At 41.9% G+C, this 20,604-nt stretch overlaps 1 protein-coding gene across 2 annotated transcripts in view; it reads right to left on the bottom strand.

The window, feature by feature from the left end:
* KHK (ketohexokinase) overlaps nucleotides 1-20,604 on the bottom strand; it is a 678,771-nt gene that overhangs the window by 193,336 nt on the left and 464,831 nt on the right. For both annotated transcript variants that reach the window (XM_044062352.1, XM_044062353.1), the window contains exon 5: nucleotides 2,371-2,517. In XM_044062352.1, coding sequence (XP_043918287.1) covers nucleotides 2,371-2,517 — 147 coding nt within the window. The remainder of the gene's footprint in view (nucleotides 1-2,370; nucleotides 2,518-20,604) is intronic.

The raw sequence follows: 20,604 nt of genomic DNA, 5'->3' as shown, positions 1-20,604 counted from the left end.
GAAAAAATATGCACAATATTAGCATGACTAGGAATATTACTACTTCACCATTTAGTACAGAAAGACTGACAGTGTACACCACAGTACAGGTTTTACCAGAACTGGTATCTGCATGGTCAGAACTCAACTTCTTTTCTAGTACACAAGTGTTGTAATAACAGCTAGCAATTTTGTAAGTAGAATTCTTACTGCACTATTTCTATACAGCAAACCTCAAACATTAAGTCAGCAGACTGAGAATCATCCTCACAACCCGTGAAGTCCGTTTTCACTGCTGCACACTACCATTTCAGGCCGCATCTTTAACATCTACAGTTTGGAATCTATGATGCTCTGGTTCATCAAACAAAGACATTAAAAGCAGGAGCAAGAGACAGAGTGCAGATTAGTGTTCTCTCAGGAAAGGAGCTGCCTTGAAATACTGCCCTCATACTTAGTGTATTAGTATGATATGGTACTGTGGGTATATTCCTCGTTCTGAAGGAGGTATGGGCCTCCTTGAAATTGACTTGCATATGTAGATCTGTAATTGTCGGATTGCATACTATCAGCTGACCTTATTACATCCAAGCAAGTTTTAAAACATGAGAAGTCTAAAATGACAGTTTTCCTTAGTTTAGCAGAAGCATTTTGGCAAAAAGTGGGAAAGGAAATCAACCCAGAAGTAGACAAACATAATACAGCAAATGAACATCTCAAAAAAAAAAAATAATAAATAAGAAAAAGGATCAGATGAGAAGGAAAGCAAACTGGACTATCCATAAATATAGCTGGCAAGTATAGATATCTCCTAGAACAACCTTAAGTTGACTAAGATATGACACACATTTTAAAACATTCACTATGGTTGGTTATGATGAGGTCAGTAGATGTGTATAGTCCCGTGGGTGTGTGTGTATATATATATATATATATATATATATATATATATATATATATATATATATATATATATATATCCCTTCAGTGCAGTACTTTCAGTATTCTTAAACAATGTCCTGGTATGAGACCATAACATGTAAATCAATCTCATCATACATCCCGGCTCTCTAGCATACAGGAATAAAGCAATGAGTATAACCCAAACCACAATTCAAGTTCAGTTAATGTCCTGGGTGCTGGAAGGGTAGGGGTTAATTTAAGGCCATCACCAGCTCACTTATTCTATGAAGGACAGAGTGCTCCCAGTTGCCATTTTTATGTATGAGAAGGCTTGAATGCTGGTCCCTGGCTAAGGGAATAAGAGCTTACTACCATAAGCTGGACATGGCAGCTGCCATAAGTGTGTGTGTGTGTGTGTGTGTGTGTGTGTGTGTGTGTGTGTGTGTGTGTGTGTAACCACATACACACAAGGGGAAGACATAGGAAATTACATGTCTGTCACCTAGTGGTGGGATTAGTGACGCATTAGAAACTCCAAAACATCTACATCTGCCATGAAGCAGGAGAGAGTGCCATGTAGTTCTCCAGCCTAGGGAAGCCAAGATGGTCTTCTGGTTTGAGGGATAAGCCAGGAACCCCAGGCCATAGAACAAGGATGTAATTCTTTAGTGGTGTGTAAGTGGAAGATGGGTTTCAAGCATGGCTGCATGAATGATGGCTTCTATGGTCAGTTACCACTTGTGGTAGGTAAAGACTCCAGCAGTGAGATCAGACATTGAAAGCTATGGGATGAGGTCTTGATGGTCAACAGGCACAAAGGGAACAAGTACATAAAAAATCCAGTTTAACAGATCTGTTGTAGAATTTGATTATATAGCCTTCTGTAATTATCTTCATCTAATAGCACCAGCATAGCTAGTAACAGATCATTCATTTGTATATGGCTTACAAAAGCTGTGGCACCATACTCAACCAGTGTTAAGCCTAATCCACTGGAATGGTACATTGTCCGTAGTACACCTAGTGTGCAGGCAGTCAGTGTCATGTAATATATGTGTAGCTTCTTTTACTGATCTTACACAATGGCTGCATGTTACATAAGCGAGTCAGTATATGCCCCATGTGCCTACATTAGGAACCGTGTGAGATGAGTCACACCGTGTGATATGTATTCAAACCACAGTACTAATGTACAAGTATTGTTTCTCCAATGTGATGAGGTGCTAAACTCTACAAGACTCACCCTCAATAAGCTGTCTCTGCATCAGCCAAATGAATCATTTATTCTGTACTGATGTAAATCCACATAGAACTTCAGTAAGTGGAATGAAATACTACAGCGTGACTGGAATGTGACTCAGAGCATTATTTTCACGGTGAATTAATGCTGTGTAATTTCTTTTGCTTCTGTGTCTTACATTACTCTAATACAATTTGAAAGACTGGCACTACAGTTGTAGCAATTAAAACAAACATGGCATGACATACCACTTCTCCATAGCTAAACATCTGGTACAAGTCTTCTCGCGGTTTCTCAATCTCTACAGAAATGGTGATTTTCTGGTCAGATGAAACACTGGCATTGTAATGCTCCACTTGCTGGATCATTTTCACCTGCTCAGATGCATTTCTTGCCTAGAACCAAAATAAATTTCATTAGTGGCAAGTAAAAGCAGAAGACAAATATGCTCCTCTCAGTTCAAAAAGACTTGTTATACATGAGTTCTGGCTGCAATATCAGCAGTTTGCAACACTAAAAGAGTGCCACCCAGCATATCTGCTGTCCTTTTCTAGAAATGAGACCTGAAACAAAATGTGTCTCCCTATTTAGAAGGGCTCTTCTTTCTAAAGGCTAGCTTTGTAAAAAGCACAACCATTCAGATGCACAAACCATAAAGAATTTCTGGTCACATTGCAAGAGTAAGATAAGAAAATCAAGTATTTCTCAGACATGCATAAGCTGGAAAAACAAAGGGTGCAAACACACTTCTGGTGCAGAATGTTACCAGGGAGCATGTAAGAGCTCCATTTTAAAGATAATATTACTTACTTCCCTATTTATGAAAATTAACTGCTCCTCCTCCTCTCCTTTCTTTATCCATGAACTGATCTAAGGCAGGTTTATTTTTGAAAAGCCTAAAAGTTAGAGGACATTATATGCTGCAAGTCACAGAACTTACATATGGAATGCTCTGTTAGGATTCGGGCTGTAAGAATGAACTGTTTCACAGCACAAGCATAAGGAAATAATGTACTGGGATTACAATCAAAATATCGCAGCTGCAATGTGTGAACATGTAATCCTGAAAGCACGTTTTCAACATCTGAAATGAGCGTAAAAAAATTTTGACGTCACAACAGCGAATGCACACTAGCTCCAGATGGAATGTTACACAGGTGGACAAAGTGCAATTCCTCAAGCATCAATTGCCTGAGGCACAAAACATCAAGCAGGAGAGTGCAGACTGCTGTTTTCCATAGGAGATCATTGCTGCTGTGATTTCTAAGTCCCTGTTATAAGTGATTTCCTGTTTTGACAGGTTTCGCCTTCCTCCGAGTTATTGTAACCATGGAGTTTCTATAGCAGTTCACAGAGTGCGGATGCTTGTCCTCCACATCAGGTGCAGAAAGCTACCTGCAAAAAACACTTGCAGTTACATTTTTTGCCCTACTGTATTTCAGCAGTTCAATTTCGACATTTATTTCTCATCCTTGGGGTTTAATGTTCGACATTTCATAGTGGAAGCCGCCAGACCAAGCTACGGTTCTTCTGCCATCTACTGATTATAATGTGCTTTCAGTAGTTTTACAATTAAATGCAGTACTTAGACAAGAAAATTGTTATTGCTCGAGTAATATGCAATCTACATAGTTCTGTTGCCACTGTAAATGGACTAAACAAAATATTATTAAACTACTTGAAGAAAAAACAATAAATACAAACAGTAAGGCTGAAAGGCAAAATGTATTGAGACCATAAAGCTTACCTTGTAGCCTTGCTGTTTGTATTTATTAATATGTAATGAAAAAGAAGTTATGTACTTACTATAACGTTCCATGTGTGTGGTCCATTTTCACCTTTTCCTCACAGATGGGTTTAGATCTGACGGCTATTACCAAAGCTCTTGGTCACAAACTTTGCTCTTGGGCACCTCCCCTTTACCCAGAATGCATGTCAGGCATTACCTCAGACCTCGTTTGCTGATCATAGACATCAATATATCTATATAAATATAGATATATAAACATACATGGAAAAGAAAGGGAAAGCAGGATCCCCAGAACAATGAAAAACATACATATTCCTCTGGAAGGAATTGAAGCCATTGTAAGTTAATATTAAATAAAAAGAATGTATAGTCCAGGACATCTCGATCCATCAGAAGCCTCATTAGGGGTTGGTGGGTGGGTTGCAAGGAAAAGGTGAAAATGGACAATACACATGGAACATTATGTTAAGGTAACCATGTGATGTCAGTTTTCACCTTATCCTCATAGGTGGGACAGAGTCCCTACCATCCTGTATCTCGGGCAGCTCAAGGGAGAATATTCCTTAGGACCATAGATCCAAATGCAGTTCTAACCCTGGAAACCAAATCCAATTTGTAATGAGTAATAAAGGTATTGTGATTGATCCATGTGGCTGCTACACAAATATTGTCCAATGAAATCCTGGATTGGAAGGGAGAAGAGGTAGCCATGGCTCTAGCAGAATGAGCTTTAGCAGGCCTGGGTAAATGCTTACTCTGTGAATAGTAAATATAAGAAATGCACTGGCAACACCATTCGGCTAGTCACCTTGGACACAGGGAGACCCTTTCTAGTATCCAAAGATGCTACAGACAGCGGATCAGATTTTCTAAAAATTCCTTGTCCTATGAAGGTAGAAACAAAACTGTCTGTGAACATCTAGCAAATGTAAAGCATATTTCCCTTTATTTTGAAAACTGGGAAAGAAAACTGGCAGCTCAATAAACTGATTCAATGCATTTTCTGAAACCACTTTGTGTAGAAAGGAAGTGTTAGTACTGAAGAAGACTCTAACCTTCTGAAAAATTAAATAAGGTGATTGATACGGTAAGGCTTGCAGTTCAGAAACCCTTCCAGCGGACATGACTGCCACTAGGAAAAAGATCTTCCATGACAGGAATTTCAGGTCACAGTGTGCTGCTGGCTCGAACGGGGGGCAGATAATATGCCTTAGAACAAAATTTAAGTCCCATGGTGGTGAAGGGTCTTTGTGCGAGGGGGCTTTAAAAGAATTGCTCCTTTCAAAAAGGCTTTGCAGAGTTTGAGAGAGAACAATGAAGATCCATTTTCTCCAAATGGAAATTCAATGTGGCAGCTAGCTGTACCTTTAGCTGTACTTTTATTAAAAAGCTGTGCTAAAAAATCCAAGACCGTATGAATGGGAGCGGTGAAGGAGTCTATGCTAAAACTCTTTGCCCAACAAGCAAAACATTTCCACTTACTGCGATAAATTTTACAGGTGCAGGACTTATGAGAGGAAAGAATAATGCGTCACTCAGGGAAGAGAGAAGGAGTTGCCTGGCTAAGACCAGAACTGAAGCAGTCAAGCTGTCAACTTGAGATTCTGTAAATTCGGATGAACCATTCCCATTGCATGCAACAGATCTGGAACTGGGTCCAGAATCCTAGGTTCATCCAGAAGAGCCCTCAGGAAGGGGAATGAAATCTGTCAAGGCCAGTAGGGAGCAATTAGGATTATTGTCCTGGTCAACCAACTGGCTTTCTGTAAGAAGGCTGGGATCAATGGGGTAGGGGGAAAGGCATACAAAAGACCCAGGGACCAATTGTGGAGGACAGCATCACTTGGGGATTCCCCTACAGGGGGAATCAGGGTGAAATAGTTGCTGCACTTGTTCACTGAAGAGGCAGAAAAGGTTGCAGCAAGGCTGGCCACATTGACGGAAAATCATCTCCACAACTCTTTGATTGAGGGACCACTAGTGAGGCACTGGAATAGTCCTGCTCAGTTTGTCTGCTATCACGTTGTACTTTCCCTGGATGTGCACTGCTAACAGGAAACGGTTGGATGAAATTGCCCACTGCCAAACCTTCAGGGTTTCTCGACAGAAGGGGTATGATCTGGTTCCTCCTTGTTTGTTAGTGTACCAGACTACCGACATGTTATCTGACTGCACTGCAAAAGTCCCCGGAAGGAAAGAATCCTGAAATGCTTGCAATGCCAGAAGCACCGCTCTCATCTCTAGGACATTTATATGCACATTGGCCTCAATGGGGGACCAGGTGCCTTGGACTGTCTTCTCCAGATAATGACCCCCCCCCACCCTATCAGGGAAGCATCCGTGGTCACTGTGGTCTTGGTCTGTGGAGGAACAACTGGACAACCCTGAGTCACCTGATTGGATTGAAACCACCAAAAAAGGTCCTGTTTGCAAAGGCTGGTAAGGCGAATCTTGAAGGACATGGGAAGCTCTAGGAAGGACCATTGCACTGATAGGAGCCATTGGAGTATTCCCATGTGGTAATGTGCCAATGGAACTAGCACGACTGATGTAGCCATTGAACTGAGAGTCTGTAAGACTAGGAGAGCTGGTACTGAGTTTCTGCAAAGTAATAGTATGACCTGGGATCTGAATGTTACCACTCCTGAAAGTGGCAGCTTGGCTATCATCTGATTTGTACCCAGGATTGCAACTATGAACTCGAGGCTCTGTGCAAGTTCTAGAGATGACTTTTAGAGATTTACCATGATACCCAAGACTGCACAAACCTCTAGAATGTAGTCTCTTGAACGAATAAGAAGTTGCCTGGTCGAGGTGGTGATGAGACAGTCTAAATATGGAAACACTCAGAATCCTTGTTGTCTCAAGTGAGCTGTTACCACTGCCATCCACCTGGTAAACACTTTGGGGGCTGTAGTGAGTCCAAAGGGCAGAGCGCGAAACTGGTAGTGACTGACCCAGAGTCGGAAAAGTGCTTTCTGGACCACCTGTATATTTTTATATGATAGTACTCATCCTGAAGGTCTATCAAGCACATCCAATTGTCCTTTTCCATGAAAGGAAGAATGGACCGAACCATGAACATCTAAAACTTTGCATTTTTTACTGACTTGTTGAGTTTGCTGAGATCCAGAATAGGTCTCCAGTCCCGTTTTCTTTGGATCTAAAAAGAACCTTGAGTAAGTTCCAGATTTCATCTGGTCTGGTGGGACTTTTTGGATGACTCTTTTGTGGTGTAGCTTTTGGACTTGAATGGCTTCCCATTCCTGCTGACTGGGTGGAATGTCCGAGATCCTCTTGGTTGTGGGAAGGGGCTGGAAAAAAGGGATAAGATAGCCCCTGGATATGATATTCTGCACCCACTTGTCTTTTGTTAGTTTTTGCCACGCATGCAGGTGCAGAGACAGACATCCCCCAATTGACTCTGAGTCAAAGCAATGGGGCCTCCCTTCAGGATTGCTGGAAGGTCTTACCAAAGAATGCATCTCTGGAGCCCTGGTTTTGCGGACCCCCTCTGCCACAAAGGTGGCATCTTCCATTATTGTTCCCCCCTCTGCCTCTGGGGGAACTCTCACCATGCGCATCCTAGAAAGAACCATACAATTTTCTGAACCACATCTTTCCACTGCCCCTTTGACCTTTAAAGGAGGGCTCTTTGAGGTGTGCAAAAACGTATGCCCATGGCAGACAGGGTCTTACCTTCCTGTTCACACCTGGTCAGTGTCTCTTCCACTTTAGGCCCACAAAGGGATGAGCCATCAAAAGGGGCATTCACAAAGTAACACTTAAAATGCTCCGCAAAGTCGCAAAGGCACAACCAGGCCTGCCTCCTCATAGATATGCCTGAATGCACAGCCCTGCACATTCCATCCACTGCATAGGAAATGAGACACATGGAAGAATTGGTGACAGAACACAGGGTGGCGAGCTGGGAAGAAACTGTATCTTGTGATCCCTCAGTTACTCCTCCTTCAAGGGAATCTGAAAGCTCTTTGATCAGATCCCTCTGCAACCTAGTGAAGTGAGCCAGGTAATTCAGAGACCATAGAGCAAAGGTCACAGATGAAATGACACACTTCCCACATCTATCCATCATCCTAGAATCCCTGTTAGGAGGATGGACAGTGGAACTAGTCCCTTAGAGTTCCTTTTTGGTCACTGCTGCCACAACCATGGTGTGCACTGTAACCCTCTTGGTCCAAAACTTTTTGTCTACAGGTGATGTAATAAACTTATTTGGTCTCCGAGGGATACGCTCAAGAGAATCTTGAGTCTCCCACACTTTCTTAGAAATTAATTCAATAAGTTTGTCCAAAGGCAAAATCACTCAAGAGGAGGAAGGCGAGAACCAAATGTCTTCAGGTATACCAACTCTTATGGAGAAGACTAGGCTGCCAGCCACCTCTCTGCTTCAATAATTCAAGGATGTCTCCAAAGGAGAAATCTTCAGGAGGTGACCGTGGGGAACCCTCTCCTTCACCGGTCCAGCCACCTCTCTGCTTCAATAATTCAAGGATGACTCCAAAGGAGACATCTTCAGGAGTTGACCGTGGGGAACCCTCTCCTTCAATGAGGTAATATCAGAAGTGACAGAATCTTCAAGCGAATCCAAATGCTTCCGCTTGCAAGTCCTCTTCCTAGGGACCTCCTAGGAGGGATACTCCAGGGAGGTTTCGGAAGAGGTGGGGGGTACCAACTGTGGTATCCTGAGGCCCAAGTTCTCACTGTCCCCATGCAAGAGATAGCCTAGAAGGAAGACACTCTGGCTGAACAACAGGGGTATGAAGATCCAAAGAAGAACCTGTCCGAGATGCTAGGGAATCCATAGCCCTCTTCAGTGCCCCGAAAGCAGTCTGCTTCAGAACCGATAGGGCCTCCAGATTTGACAAAGTAGTAGTCAGAGCCATCAACCCCTCTGCCCCAGAAGACAGCATGCTAGAGAATGAAGCCAAACCCAAACTCACCTGAGCTGAAGCCCTGAGAACCAGGAACTGATCCAAAACCCTCAGAGTCGATATCCAATCCCCATACCTGACCGGTGAGAAACGGCTCCAAAAGTCCTCAGACTCCAACAGAGTAAAGGAATCCAAGGCAAATGCCTGATCTGAAGGAGAAGTCCTCTAATCAGAAGTAGGATGAATTTGGACATTCGGATCCCTTGGCTACTGACATCTATAATGAAGTTGGAGGAGGAATAGGAGTCGAGCCGGGAGATTTGGCTGGTTCTGAAGCTCAAGGAGTCAGATACGATAAAAGCCTGGCCAGTGATGGATTACTCAGGAGTCTTTGAACCACTGTCCATGTCATCATCAGAGAGGCTTCTGGTGGATGGAGAAGATAAGACTGGAGACCTAGGCCTAGATCTAGGAGGAGAAACAACTTTACTCAATGTCGGACTGTCAGTGTGATCCAATCTCACTGGAGCCGAAGGACCTGACTGCTCTGAAGACCCTGCTGGATCCGGTAGTCTAATTCTCTTTTCTGATGGTTCCGAGGAATCTCTCGGAGCCTAAGAATGCCTTTTTTTGGTCTGACTAGAAGATAAGGAGTTGGAACCGGCAATGGCTTCAGAGAAGGGGAGAAGACTCTTCAACATTAATTTGTTTTTAAAGTCAACCAATGCCCTTTGGTTGAAAGTGACATAGGTTCATAGGTAGGTACTAGGCTATTGGCTCAAGGGCCTAAGTAAGCCTAGCCAACAAGGTTCCTTGGCTTACACCACCCAAGAAAGTTATTTTCTTGTGCCCCTGTCGAGCAAAGCCACAGAAGTGATCCCCGGGGTGTATTTCCTATTTTCCATCCACTCAAGATTTTATTTTTGAAAAGTGCTAATGAGGAACTTTGCTTGACATAGATGGGTAGCTTGTTCCAGAGTATGAGAAGTCTCTAGGACAGGAATCTATTCCTCCAGCATGTCCTGTTTATTGTGGTGACAAGGTTTAGATCCCTAGAGCATGTAGCTCCTAGGGATTGGGATTTCTTTAGGTGGAGCATGTCCAACAGCTCTGGGTCTGACATAGCTTTACATGTTAGGCAGAGATCACCTCGGAGTAGGTGATATGCTACAAGGTAAAGATGGAGTGCTTTGAGACTGTCAGTGCAGGGCATCTGTTTGAGGCCAGTAATCCTCTTTATGAAATACTTCTGTGGCCTTTCCAGCTGCTGCAGATGTCTTGTGAGGTACATTTCAAAAGGGGCGGTGTACTCTATAATGGGTCTAATGAGTGTCAAGTTGAGGGGAACAATGACCTCTTTTTTCCTGGATGAGAACCCTTTTGTGATGAGGTGTGCCATGTAGAAGGATTTCCTGACTACTGGGGTGATATGATTATCAAAGGAGAGACTGCTGTCCACCTGGGTCCCGAGGTCTCATCACACATTCGGCGTTAAGTATACTGCCGCCTATGTGGTAGTTCATGGGTACAGAGTTTTTACCAAAGGGGATGACAATGCACTTTTTGGCATTGAGCTTGAGGCCATGGCTCTGACACCAGGCATTTGTCTCAGTGAGGCCCTTCTGTAGGATGTCCACATCATTTGGGAAACTCAACTATGGCTCCTAGTTTGCAGTCATCTGCGAACTTCATTAGCTAAAAGCCTTCTGTGTTAGCCTGTAATTCAGAGAAGAAGATACCAATCAGGAGAGGTCCCAGGACTGAACCCTGTGGTACTCCACTTGTTACTGATTTGAAATCAGATTTGGAGTATGCAACTTTTACAGTGTGGGTTCTGTCAGTGAGCCAGTTGGCAACCCATCTTATGATGTAGGGATTTATACCTAGTTTAATGAGTTTAGCTATAATTCCAGAATGGGGGATGGTGCCGAAAGCCTTGGTGAGGTCAAGATAGGCTGTGTGAACTACCTTATCCTCGTCTATGGCTTTGGTAACTGCCTCAAAGAAGTGGATCAGGTTCAGGAGCATGATCTGCCTTTCACAAACCCAAAGTAGGTGGGGTCCAGAGTTTGGTGGTTGCCAATGTCTATGTTTATGGGTTCCATGATGATACGTTCCATGGCCTTACAGACCAGGCTTGTCAGACTAATAGGGTGATAGTTCCTGGGACCAGTGGTGGCTCCCCCTTTGTGGAGTGGGATAACTGTTGCTGTGCGCCATTCAGTGGGCACAAAGCCTGATGTGAGGCTATGATTGAACATGGTGCTTAGGTGGGGAGCCAGTTCGTTCCAATGTTTGTGTAAAACAGAGCCTGGGATGTTGTCCAGTCCCATGGATGCTGTGTTTTTGGCTTTAGAGAATGCAGCTTTTACCTGTGTAGTTGTGATTACAGGGACTCTGCATTCTTCCTGTATAGATATGGGTCCTTTAGGGGGTGGGGGTGGGGGGTTAAGTTAGCACTGAACCTATCTGCCAGGATGTTGGCAATATCAGTTGGTTCTGTAACTTTCGTGCCGTTGTGCTGTAACTCAGAGCAGATCTGGGTGTTGCCATTGAGATTCTTGACATAGTTATAGAATGCTTTGTGGTTCTCCCTAGAATCAGTGGCGATTTTGTTTTCATAGCTAGCTTTGGAGGGGAGGATCTTATAAGGAATCTTAGCTTCTTACTGAGGCTGACCAGGGTGCTCCTCCACTCATGGGATTTTACTCTCTTTTTCAACAGTTTCTTCCTTCTGTTGTAGAGTTTGTTTATGGCAGGGGACCACCAGATTAGCTTCTTTTTTCTGAAGGATAGCGTCTTGGTTCTGTTTGGGATAACACAATTCATGCACTCATGTAAGTGCTTATAGAGTACATTTGTGTAGGATTCAGCAGTCGTAACTGTATTGTCCATCTGCATGGGTGTCATGAAGTTCGCCACTTCTGTTTTAAGAAGCATGAAGTTGGCTTTGGAGAAATGTTTTCACATGTTTTCCTTAATGGGGGGTGGGGGCGGGATGTGGATATCTAGGGTGATTAGCTTATGGTCGGATCTGACCAACGAGGAGTTGACTTCAGGTGTGGAACACCGGTCACTCATGTTGGTAATGACTAGGTCTAGGATATTGTTGCCCTTGGTGGGGGTGTGGATAAGTTGATCCAGGGCATTGGAATTTATGAATTCCAGTAAGCACTGAGCGAAGGAGTTGGTACAGGAGTAACTTTTCCAAGTTAATGGTGGGGTAGTTGAAATTGCCCATTATTAGGGTGTTTGGTTGAACCCTAATATTTTCCAGTATATCAAGAAAAGAGGAGTGGGATTCCTGGGGCATGGTGGGGGATCCGTAGCAAGCCACAATCTGGATTGCAGTTTTGCCCAGAGTTAGTTGCACTTGGATAACCTTGGATGCATTATGCTGAGCAGGTAGCCTGGAGGTGTGGATATCCTTAATGAATATGGACACACCTCTGCCTTTGGTACTCCAGTCCAGGTTAGATGGCCGAAAAAAGTGTAGTATGACTTGTAGCTTGGTAATGAAGGTGTGCTCTCTGGAGCCTTGAACCAGGTCTCAGTCACTGCACAGATATCGATGTTCTCCATTTTATGGAGTGCCTCGAGGAAGTGCATTTTGAGATTTAGACTTCTGGCACTGAGTAGCATTACCTTCAGTTTTTGCTTGCCTACTCCTGTTACGGTGGTGAATTTGTCATTTGAACCTTGCCTAAAAAATCCACTATAGGGGTGGCAAGAGCTGTAGCCAGTATCCGGAATCCCAGGGTTGACAGGTGCAGGCCATCTCTGGCAAAGCATTGTGGTCTGTCGACCATGTCGTCCCAGGCAGACAGATATTGGATCCCCTTAGAATGACACCCGAAGCTTAGCCAATTGTTGAAGTCGATCATTTTGTCCTTGTACTGCGGTAGCATTCTGGACGATGGCAGGATGCTACTCAGGGCTAGAGTCATACCGGCCTGGGCTACAAGATCGGAGCGCTCTTCCACGTCTCTTTTCACGAAAGGCAACTGACATTAACCTTCTCCTTGTTTAGCCTGCTGAGCAGGACATCAGTGTGGCTGACTATAGAGTCACCTGTGTTGGGTTTGTTGTTTTGCCTTATGGGCTGTGGTTGAGTGGTGCACTGAGTCTGTGGGCTATGTGTCATTTGGGTTGTGTTGGGGGGGGGTGGAAGTTGCTTGCGTTTCTGCTTTGGAGATCTCTGTTGCTTGAGCAGATTATTATTGAGAGCCTCCGCTAATGTTTTTGTGTTTCTATGTGCGGATTTTGGTGGTGTACGTTTAGTAGGACTATGTGATCAGTGTGGTGTGGTGCAAGTGTTTACCTTCTCATCTTGACTGTCAAGTTCAGTCTCGGATGGAGAGAGCTTTACCTCCAGTTTAGCTAGACAAGTGGATCTCTCACGGGTTGTAGTGTTGGGTGGTAGGAGGAGAGGGTTGTCTGTGTACATGAGGCAATTGCTACATTGCCACAAGATGCCCAGATTCATCAGATAGACAGGAGAGAACACTGGGAGCTGACCCTTGGACATGCCTGAAAAAAATATATATTTTCCTCTAGACAAGTGAGGAAAGTGAGTACAAGAGCTGTTTTTCTCTAAGCAAGTGAGGAAAAGTACAAAAACTGTTTTCCTCTAGGTAATGAGGAAGGTTGAGTGCTATAGTAATCTGTAGCTTATTTAGTGCTTACAAGTTCTGAACAAGTGCTGAGCATGAATAAGCAAATTCAAGTGCTAAAACTAAGAATCTGTATCTGAACTAGACTAGTTACAGGAAAGAAAAGTGCAAATGCGGGATTTTAAATCAAGAAGTTGAGAGAGATGGAAAAACTGCCCAGACAGTCAATAACTAACATTTCTGGGCCAAAAACCACTCCTTATGTGATAGATAGGTTACCTAGTGCTTACCACTCCCACTGATAAGCTAGCAGGTTTCCCTCCAACACAGACAGGCTTGGGGGGCTCAGAAGCATACAAACAGTCCTGGATATAGCAAATCTGCATCTGGACTAGACTAGTTACAGGAAAGGCAGGAGACAAGCGTACATTTTTTCTTGTTACAGTTAAGGAGATCACGGGGAGATTCTAGCAAAGATTTTTTTTTGTAAAGGAATGGGAGAGAGGAGAAGCAGCAGATAATTCAAGGTTAGGAAACTAAGTGGGTTGGCCTTCTCAAATGGTCTCTCTGTATTAGGTAGAATGAGCTAATGACACAAGACTGTGAGAAGTGTCCCAGATGAAATTTACAGTAGGGGCGGGCAACTGCAAAGCCACCAAGTATAGCAGCAAGATACCAACAGGGAGGTAAGGGTGGGAAACAATACTACAGCTACTAGCCTACACTCTTTTAGACAGTAAACAACACAGATATGTTTATCACAGCAGAAGAACAGCAGTGAGCCACAAAATGAAAGTTTTAAACAGATAAAGGAGCAAGGAAACTCTACAGAATGCTTTTAACTACAAACAAATCAGTTATATGATACAATCCTTGGCAGGAAATCAGCACAAATAGGTGCTTAACAAGTAGAGAACATTTCCTGTTAATACCTTTCACACAGTGAAACTAGCTAAAAAGCTTTACAATGTGACAGTATAAACCTTATCAGCCCCTGTAAGGCAGACAATTTTAGTTTAACATTGCAGATTAGTTCATAGCAATAAAATATAGTAAAAAATATGCAGCAGGCAATAAAAAGTGCTATATATAAATTGCTAGAAACAATAACTAGTAAAAATAAGCAAAAAAATAAAAAGATACTTATTGTTCTATATCTCAGATCAGAGTTGTAATCAATGCCCCTCCTCCACTCGGCTCAGTGTGTACTGCAGTTCTCCTGGAGATGCAATGTCCACAAGCAAAACACAGGCATGGCGTGTGACTCAGAGTCATTTTCTTGCCACATTTCTCACACTTTTTTAAATCTAACATTTTTTTCTGGTTTGCCAGCCATGATATAGCAGACTGATACAGAACACATGCAGACACACACTCACACACACACACTCTCTCTCTCTCACACACACACACACACACACACACACACACACACACACACACACACACACACACACAAAGAGCACAGATGATAGAAAAAGGAGAAATTGGCTTTTAGCTTTTTTTTTTACAGAGAGAAACAGAGAAGACTGCTATAAACAATGGTAGTGAGAGATTTAGCAACCACTAAAGAGAGGAGGGAAGATTACCTAAAGAGGTAGAAAAATTGAAATTACAGGGATTCAGAAGATAACAGAACCAACTAACTTTAGAAAGCAGAGTTATGAAGATGAGAAGTTATAACAGCAGAAAATAGCAAAAAAAATTACTTGGTTAAGCCCAAGAGCAAAAAGGCAACCAACGTTCTTCGCAAAGTGGTAAACAAGATCTGAGGTAATGCCTGAGGTGCATTCTGGGTAAAGGGGAGGTTCCCAACAGCAAAGTTCGTGACCACAAGCTTTGGTAATGGTCGAATCAGATCCGAGGCTCCGATCTGACCCCATCTGTGAGGATAAGGTGAAAATTGACAACATCACATCTGCTTTTTCACTCTTTCACATAACAAATATTGAGATTCAGAGATATGAAAAAGTTAAATGAATGGATGGCAGAAGTTGTGAGTAAATTTGATAAAATCTGTTGCACTGCATTTTTTTAAATAAATTAGCAGAGGATTTCACACTTAGATTAAAATATAATGTAGAATTCAAGATACTTTCTCTTGGACCAAGATTTGGTACTTGGTAGCAGACATACATAATCCAGTACAACAGAATGCAGAAAATGATTCCATTGATTCACTATCAAATACCTTGGGGAGTTAACAAAATACAAACGTGCGGTATCTGTGCCTATAAAATGTAGAATTTCCCTCCAATATTTCTGAAGGGGGCTACATTCTGGGAGGTGGTGTACTTTTGTGCTGTATACAATTGTTTACTCACAATACTGTAGAATTTGCATTTTGGGCAAAAACACTGAATACTTAAACTTTGGAAAAACTGGTTTAAGGAAACCTACCATTTTAGGCAGATTGGGTTTATACTTTTTGCTTTATATGTCTGCTTCTGTTTTATGTTTTTGGTACACACAATAAAATGATGTGCATTGCACAAATTATTTAGATTGTCATGTAAGTTATTTATACTTTATGAACTTTTTTATGCATTGCAGCCAAAAATATTATTTTTTTCTATAAAATGACCCAAGAATGACTGGAACAGCTGCATGACTGAAATTCTCTACAGTTCTAGAAGGGGGATGGTTGAGGATACACAACATGGAGGTTGTCAACAGTTTTAACAAAGGTATCACAGACAGCTAAACAACCCAGGCAGTACAACTGTGAATAGCCTATAAGTCACAGACTGGAAGAGCAACCTTTGACATAGGAGAGGTGACACAGACACTGGGAGGACAGGAAATGGCAGATGCTGAACCCCCTCCACAGAGAAGGTGAAAATACCAGGAAGTGCAAATGTAAAACACATGAGCAGGAAATAAATTACAAAGGGAAGCACAAGCAGATAAGAAAAAGACAAGCAGATAAGAAAAAGACAAGATGATTGAGGGGAAATAAGTGAAAAAGTTGTATCAAAGGAACAGAAGAAAAAGAAACCTCTCCCAAGGGAGATCCTAGCACTAAAACAGAGAAAGCAGCAGAGACAGACAAGGGAGATGTCTAAGGAGATGGGGAGGACATTCCTTCAGATACTTCTGGTGACTCGGAAGTGAACTGCTACAAAAATCAAGAGATAAACAAGCTGGATAAAAATATTCATGATGGATGGCAGGATTACTGAAGGACTGAAAGTAACCACAAAGAGAAAGGCTATAAATAAGTGGAAAAAATGGCCAATGAATGGCAGCTGACTGTGGACAGGGCAGGAATGATGTATTAAATGAAACAGATCTCACCTTGTGAAACTGTTAAACTTACACCTGTGATGATGTCCATATATGCTACCAGCTGATGATACAGAAGCCACTAACTTATGTGCATGTACATAAAAAAATGAGCTTACTTTTTTGTCCTTCTCGATACTCCCATGGAGTAGTAAATACACTGCCTGCTAGAACCATAACTGGGTTGAAACACAGAGTGTAGCTAACCTGGGTATAAACTATTGATCAGCAAGTGGCAACCACATAACATTGAAACTTTACAAACAATGGAAGAACTGAATCAGTTCCCAGGGCAATGAAGAGTAATCCAGTTGGGGGCATAGTGCAAGCCTCCAAGGTGAGCGATATATTTTTTAGAACTACTTAATCATGTGCAATAAAGCTGCAGTAAATGCAAGTTTAATGCCAAAGTCTTAGAGTGAATGAATGAATGAATAAATAAATTGATGATGTAACAACTTGGGGCATGAAAAGGAATGCATGGGGAAAAAGGTGGAGAAGTAAGGTGAACAACAACCCAAAGACAAATGTGAAATAAAGGAATGGTGATTATATATATATATATATATACACACACAGACAATATACACACACACTATAAATATATATATATATATATATATATATATATATACATATATATATATATATATATATATATATATACACACACACACACACACACACACACACACACATATATATATACACACACACACACACACACACACAATGTGTGTGTAATATATACACATATACACAGTGAAAATAAAAAGTTTACACACCCCTGTTAAAATACAACAAAACAAACGTCTAAGCTGCCAATAAAGTTCCCTTTCCTCTAAATATACCTGCCATGGTCCCCCTCGGGGTCCTTTTTTCACTTGGTCAATTATGAAGTAATAGAAAATGGTGACCATTATTCTCAAACACATGTCTAGCCAAAGCATTATTTATTGGCAGCTTAGAATGAATGCCTTTTCATATCCTGGGCTTAATGATGCTTGCAGCATTAAATGTTTATTAAAAATTATATCATTTCAGAGATAAAATACAAATTAAAATTAATATTGTTTGTAGGAACATTTTACTATTGCTATGACTGTTTTTACAAAGTGGCAAATTAATTTATATATATATATATATATATATATATATATATATATATATATATATATATATATATGCATTTTGCGTGTGGAACCTTTAATGTTTTAATTAGAATTGTGATGTCATTAATTGTATAACATATATAAGTGATCATTTGTGACTTGATTTTTGTCTGAAGAAGTTCACATATTGCATGTATACGAAAGCGCTTACGTTTATTGTTTGTCCTAATACAGTTTTTGGTGGAGTAAACCCCTGTTAAAATGGCAAATTTTTGCAATATAAATAAATGAGACCACAATAAATTATTTCAAAACTTTTCCCACCTTTAATGTGACCTTGAAAAACAAACAAATCTGTTAGGGGAAAAAATAAAAAACGTACAATACACTGGTTCCATAAGTGTGCACACCCTTAAACTAATACTTTGTTGCATGTGCACACCCTTAAACTAATACTTTGTTGAAGCACCTTTTGATTTAATTATAACATTCAGTCTTCTTGGGTACACACCTGCCATCAATTAAAGAGACTCTGATTAACTCCAAATAAAGTTTAGCTGTCCTAGTAGGATTTTTCCTGACATTTACACAGTTACCTGCTACAGCAAAAGCCATGGTTCGCAGAGAGCTTACAAAGCATTCATCATACCTATTCTTGAGTACAATGCCCCTTTTGGTATATACTTAGGAGACATATCCAACAACTGGAATGTCCACTGAGGTTGCTCCTTGAAAGAATAAAGGGTGTAAGTAACATGTCCTACGCAGACTGCCTCAAGGCCCTATCCCTGTATTGTCTCCTACAAACTGCTAAGGGGAGATCAATGCCTGGCATACAAGGCACTGTCAGACTCCACTATAATGGATCTCCTGCATATCTACAAAACAAACCACACTAGAATTATCCCTTCTAAAGGCTTAAACCTTGTCTGTGATATAAACAGGACCTGCTGGACAGACAGGTATATCTCCCAGAGACTGCCCCTTCTCTGGAACAGGATCCCCTTCCATGTAAAGCATAGTTCCTCCCTAACTCAAGTGTCACTTAGACAACTTAATGAGGAAAAGGAAATTCATTCCTAGTTTGGCACCTATGTCTCTAATGGACACAGGCAGCCTGTAAATGGTGCATCTCCCAGGCCCCCACTTGTAAATGTTTAATCTCCCAGCTGCTGCTTACACTTCTCAAGGGTATCAGAACTTGTCAGAGATTTGGGGTGCGTGGCTAGGTTTAAAAAAGCCCTTATGGTCATTGGTCAAGTAAACACATATGAACCTAAAATACACGACTGAGGCAACACTAAAGAAATGGGATGCATGAAGTAGGACATAGGAAACCTCAAAAAGCTATGGAGGAACAGAAGGGTGGGGAGCAAAGACCAGGAAGAAATATGAAGATGTCTGGAGGAAAAGTGGAATAGCGCAGGGGAAGATTAGGCATGCAGAATAAAAGATGGTGGGGAAAGGTTTAAAATGGTGGAAGTTGTGTAAAATCTTAACACAGTAGTAGATTGCCCTTCTCTTCACTGTTGCAGTACATTTCACTGAAGGGATCTCCTGCAAGGATAGCCCAATGTCTGGACAGTATACTGGAACAGTTACATTTTATATGAGCCGTTTGTCACAAGTATGCTCCCCACGTAGTGCATAGGGCATAAAGGTGACATACGGACCCAGATACTCAGAAGTGAACTTAACTGCCACAGGAGGAACAAAATACCCCCCCCCCCAGGACAACATAGAACATATACATCCAGAAGATAAAAATTTGGAAGGGAAAGGAAACAACAGCACCTCGGCATGTAACAAAAGACAGGGCAAGAGTCAGAATGGAGGGGGGAAGCCGGGAGGGACAATATACTGCGACAGTGAAGAGAAGGACATCTTGTGTTTTGGTAAGATTTTGCACAACTGCACTAGGTCCTACCATATCACTATTGCAGTAGTCTTCATTGAACTGCACTAGGCCCTACCATATCACTATTGCAGTAGTCATCATTGAACTGCACTACGTCCTACCATATCACTATTGCAGTAGTCTTCATTGAACTGCACTAGGCCCTACCATATCACTATTGCAGTAGTCATCATTGAACTGCACTAGGCCCTACCATATCACTACTACAGTAGTCTTCATTGAACTGCACTAGGTCCTACCATATCACTATTGCAGTAGTCTTCATTGAACTGCACTAGGCCCTACCATATCACTATTGCAGTAGTCATCATTGAACTGCACTACGTCCTACCATATCACTATTGCAGTAGTCTTCATTGAACTGCACTAGGCCCTACCATATCACTATTGCAGTAGTCATCATTGAACTGCACTAGGTCCTACCATATCACTACTACAGTAGTCTTCATTGAACTGCACTAGGTCCTACCATATCACTATTGCAGTAGTCTTCATTGAACTGTACTAGGTCATACCATTTCACTATTGCAGTAGTCTTCACTGAACTGCACTAGGTCCTACCATATCACTATTGGAGTCTTCACTGAACTGCACTAGGTCCTACCATATCACTATTGCAGTAGTCTTCACTGAACTGCACTAGGTCCTACCATATCACTACTGCAGTAGTCTTCACTGAACTGCACTAGGTCCTACCATATCGCTACTGCAGTAGTCTTCACTGAACTGCACTAGGTCCTACCATATCATTACTGCAGTAGTCTTCATTGAAGAGAGAGGACAAGAAATCAAGAGGAAGGCAAAGAAGAGCCCTCTACAAACCCATGCAGAAAAGCCCTGGTAAACCCTGCTCTAGCCCTAGAAACAACATCCAATTTGTAATGCTTTGTGACGTTTTGAACAGAGGAC

The sequence above is a fragment of the Protopterus annectens genome, chromosome 2.part1 (genome assembly GCF_019279795.1).
Source record: "Protopterus annectens isolate FY-2018-M chromosome 2.part1, PAN1.0, whole genome shotgun sequence".
Classification (NCBI taxonomy): Eukaryota; Metazoa; Chordata; order Ceratodontiformes; family Protopteridae; genus Protopterus; species Protopterus annectens.
Note: the sequence above shows the minus strand (reverse complement) of the source record. Positions and strands in the feature narration are given on the sequence as shown.